The 4,042-nt window shown below is 57.4% G+C and overlaps 1 protein-coding gene across 3 annotated transcripts; it reads right to left on the bottom strand.

The window, feature by feature from the left end:
• Positions 1–276: 276 nt before the first annotated feature.
• On the bottom strand, positions 277–3,993 carry DNTTIP1 (deoxynucleotidyltransferase terminal interacting protein 1). 3 transcript variants are annotated; one of them, XM_010722587.3, is made up of 11 exons: positions 3,871–3,992; positions 3,634–3,732; positions 3,321–3,389; positions 2,929–2,985; positions 2,626–2,687; positions 2,163–2,208; positions 1,666–1,724; positions 1,416–1,476; positions 955–1,026; positions 614–669; positions 277–495 (listed from the first exon to the last, which is right to left on the bottom strand). In XM_010722587.3, the coding sequence occupies exons 1-11, from the start codon at positions 3,943–3,945 to the stop codon at positions 348–350; spliced, it is 804 nt and encodes a 267-aa protein (XP_010720889.1). In that variant the 5' UTR covers positions 3,946–3,992; the 3' UTR covers positions 277–347. The 3 variants fall into 3 exon arrangements, with proteins under 3 accessions (XP_010720889.1, XP_010720890.1, XP_010720891.1); XM_010722588.3 differs by lacking the exon at positions 2,929–2,985 and having other exon boundaries at positions 3,871–3,993; XM_010722589.3 differs by lacking the exon at positions 955–1,026.
• Between the last annotated feature and the right edge of the window lie 49 nt (positions 3,994–4,042).

The following is a 4,042-nucleotide window of genomic DNA, read 5'->3' as shown; positions in this document are numbered from 1 at the left end:
GCCCCGTTTCCCCTGCCTTCCGTTCCGCCCCCGCTCCCGCACTCCGTTTGAATGTTTCAAACTCGCGACGCCTCCACCAACCAGCGCGCAGTTCCGCTCCCGCCAACCAATCGGACACCGCCGAGAACGCGGCTGCTACGGAAACGGCGGGTGGACCCGGAAGAGGCGGGACGGCGCATGCGCAGAAGGTCCCCGCCCTCCCCCCCGTCGCAGTGAGCCTTTAAAGGGACAGCCCCACCCCGCCCCGCCCTCCCCGCCAGCAGGCGTGGAAACGGGTGCGAAGCAGCGGCTTTTATTGCGGGGCCGGGGGCGGGTCTGAGGGCTCGGGCTGGCCTTCGGGAGGACCCTCAGGAAGGGCCTCGGGGGGGAATCTCGGGGGGCGGCGGTGGGTCCCCCCCATTGCGAAGCGTCTCCATGTACTTCTGCATCTTCTCCGTCATCCAGGCAGGTGGGACGAAGGGCTTCAGCTCCTCCAGCCGCAGGTCCACCGAGTCCCTGCGGGAGAGCGGGGTGAGTGCAGCTCACGGGCTCTTGGGGCGAGCGAGGCCTCACGGGGGTCCCCGGCACGGGGATCCATCCGAGTGACCCACCGTTTGCAGTGCCAGGGCCTCACCTGTAGTCATCGGTGGCCGCCAAGTCACGGATGTCCTCTTCCAGCAGGAGGTAGGCCTGCAGCAAGGCGAGACACGCGCTGTGCTTCTGCTGGGGTCTGCGGTGCCCGCAAGGCAGCTCTACCACCCCGTCCCTGCATTCCTGGCTTTTGCGCCTGCCCGAGCCCCGGGAGCAGCGAACGTCTCTTGGCCGAGGTGCCCGAGCCCTGCCTCTGCCTGTCCTGCCACATGGCCCTGCCCGTGGCGTGCTGCCTGCCTCTCTGCTCCTCCGCCCCTGTCCGACCTGAGCGGGTTTCCGCTTGGGTTCTTGGGCTGCAGCGGGCACAAGCCCGGGCGTACTCACCATCTTGCCCCCAGTGGCCCTCATGTGCTGTTGCTCTGCCAGCCATTGCTTATCCTGCGGGTCGGCTGCGTACTGCAATAAAGCAGCAAGGACCTGGCTGAACACAGGACACAGACCTCCCACCTGGACCACCCTCCTGAGGGGCACAGCCCATTCCAGTGCTCTGCTGCCAGCATCTCACCCCCACGGCGCAGTGCTGGGGGCTCCCAGAGGGAGGGCTTAGCCCTGCCTGCTCTTCTCTCAAATAAAAACCCTGACTCTAGGCAAAACCAGCACCTGAGATGCTGTGCTACCATTAACTTGTTTTAGTGTGCTGGCCAGGTTGTGTGTACGTGTTCTAAGACAACAAATGGGGTGTGGGGAGGAAAAACCAAGCGAGCCAAAGCACACGCTCCCAGTTCCCATCACAAACTGCTTCTGAGCAAACCCCAAGGAGGAGGCATCCTGCTGCGGTATCTGACCTTAAAGAGGTGGGGATGCTTGATGTAGAGTCGCCCTCTTGTTCCTCCCATCCCGAGAGCTCTGAAAAAAGAACACAAAGGGGTGTTACATTGGGGCAGAGGGGCCCTGCAGCAGCACGGGGCACCTCCTCTCCTCCCAAGACCCCAGCCCTTCCTACTGCTTTCGAGGCAGAGAAGTGAAGTGATGGGAGGAGTCTTACGGGCTCCTGCCTGGGAGACACCACCCTCCATCAACAGGGCCATTCCTTACTTGTTTGCTCGAGATCCCAGCACAAAGGTTGTGGTTTCAGTCAGTCGGGATGGATCCCACTACAGAGCAATTGGAAAAGGGGCAACATTAGAAATGAAGCTGGTGCCAGCCAATGCTCCACGAGCCTCAGCTCTCTGATGGGGAACCTAAGAACTGCCCCCTGATTTGGGAAGGAGGGAGGTAGCCACAAACCTCTGGATTGCCACAGAGGAAGGAGACTGCATCACCTTGGGCTGATCTAAGCTGTTTCCCTTGTGGGAAACACTTGTGGGATCCTCCTGGCTACTACTAAGGCTCTCCCCATGTCTCCTAACAGCTGTACCACACCACAGAGCTACAGTGTCTGGAGGAAGCAAGCAAAGGCTTCCAGGCACTGTAAAGACTCAGCAGGGTAGGGCACAACCTAGGGCTGTCCTGTGCTGCCGCTGCAGGCAGGGCTCTGCTAGCGGAAGGGAAGGGAGGAGAGGGTGAGTCCAGCAGCAGCAGCCAGCCAATACCTTTGGTCCATCCCTTCTCACAGGCTCAGAGACTTTGAGCTTCCACCTGAAGGGAAAGAAAGTGAAATAAGAATAGGTCCTAGAAAAATCAATGCAGACAGAAACCACAAGCTCCCAGTGGCATGAATCTGAGCTTGAACCCTTCCAGATCCACCCTCTCACCCTTTCCACCTCGCTCTGGATCCCCATCTTGCTGTGTTCCCTGTTACCATCTGTGTCACACACAGCTCACTCATCCACCTGGTTCTGTGCATCCCGTGGCCCTGTTTAAAACTGTTTCCTGGAAGGCCTTCGCCTCCTGCGACTCAACCTCAGCCAAAACTTTCTTCCCCTATGACATCTCTCCCTGCACCTCTCTTGTGCAGGGGGAAGGACACCACAGGTTTTGATGCCCCTTACTTCAGTCAGTTTTGCTTCCCGCTGCCCGCTGAAGCACAGGCAGCAGCTTGAGGCCAATACTCACGCAGACATGCCTGAGACCCCACGATCATTTGACAGGCTCTGTCCTGGAGGCCGTCCCTTTCTCTGCATGAAAGAAATCCTTCAGTCATTCAGTAGTGCAGTTAGAGAGGACCCTTTTGATTATCTGTTCCCTCCTACAGAAGCAGCTGTTTTTACCAGGAGCCCAATACCAACATGAGAACAAGCAACTGTGAACCTTCACAAAAGTCATTTACACTTGCACACGCTCATACTGTGGTAATAACTAGGAGCAAGGAACAGGTCTCCCAAAACATAAAATCTCTCATGTGGAAAACCCTCCTACCTTTTTAGGAAGGGGGCTTCCTCGACGATTCAATTCCTCATCCATCAGTCGGGCACGCTGGAAGAGGAATGGTGGGAGGATGGAGACGAGCCCTTCTCCCATCCCAGTCAGGCAGGACCCCATGCACACTGCCCACAGCTCTCATTTGCTGACTCAAGGCAGAGAGCACAAGGGCACAGAGAAACTCTGCAGCCACCCCATAGCAGTGTGAAGCACTCAGATGCTATGCCTGTGGTCTGCATTGATCTGTAGGTTACTTTTTCCCACAAGACTAACATTTCCCAGGTCCACCTCCTCACTTGCACAGTTAATGGATAATCCCAACCCCGTCATTCTATTTCTCCCAGCTCTTACAAATCATTTAATCCTCTGGGAACAATAACAATTTTTACCTTTGGTCCCATCTGCTCATGGGGCAACCTGGACACAACTTTTTTGCCATCAGAGAACAGCAGCTTGGCCTGCAGGAAGAAAAGGAAGGTTACCTAATTCTGGGTGGAAAGGGGGACTACCAGCAACCCCTGCTTCACCCTGTGACAGAGGATCTGTGTGCAAAGCCACGTGTGCTGATAGGAAAGCCCCAGGCCACATGAAATGTATAAGCCACTTCTAAGGATCAAACTCTTTGTTGACAGCTGGCCACTACAGACTCTAAAGATTTGGGTATATCTGCCCCCAAGCCTTGTCCCAGAAATAGTTTCAGACCTGTTCCAGGCAGCTCCGACACGTCTCCTGGATGAGCTGCTCTGGGTCCACCTCCTCCCCAACGTTGTCACGCACATTGAGTGCTGCCTTCTGGAAAAACTGGGGAAGGAGCAGTAAGGTGTCAGCAGCCAGGTGAGCTCTGGCCTGGGTGCAACACCCAGCTCCTCTGCTGCACCCAGAGCCGGGCTCTGGCTCCCAGTCCTCTGAGGCGCTGTAGCTGTGCCCTGTACAGCTCACCTTCATGTACTTATTGAAGACGCCCCGGATCTCCTCGTTGATGCTGGGTTGCAGCACGGCTCGCAACAGGTCCATGGACACGACCGGGTCAGTGAAGCTGTGGAAGCAGACGGGGAGTCAGGCGCGGTGCTGGCACCGGCCCGGCAGCCCCACTTCGCTCTCCGTAGGCCCG

Source organism: Meleagris gallopavo, chromosome 22 (genome assembly GCF_000146605.3).
Source record: "Meleagris gallopavo isolate NT-WF06-2002-E0010 breed Aviagen turkey brand Nicholas breeding stock chromosome 22, Turkey_5.1, whole genome shotgun sequence".
Taxonomy (NCBI): Eukaryota; Metazoa; Chordata; class Aves; order Galliformes; family Phasianidae; genus Meleagris; species Meleagris gallopavo.
The sequence above is the reverse complement of the archived record's forward strand: the minus strand, read 5'-3'. Positions and strand labels throughout refer to the sequence as shown.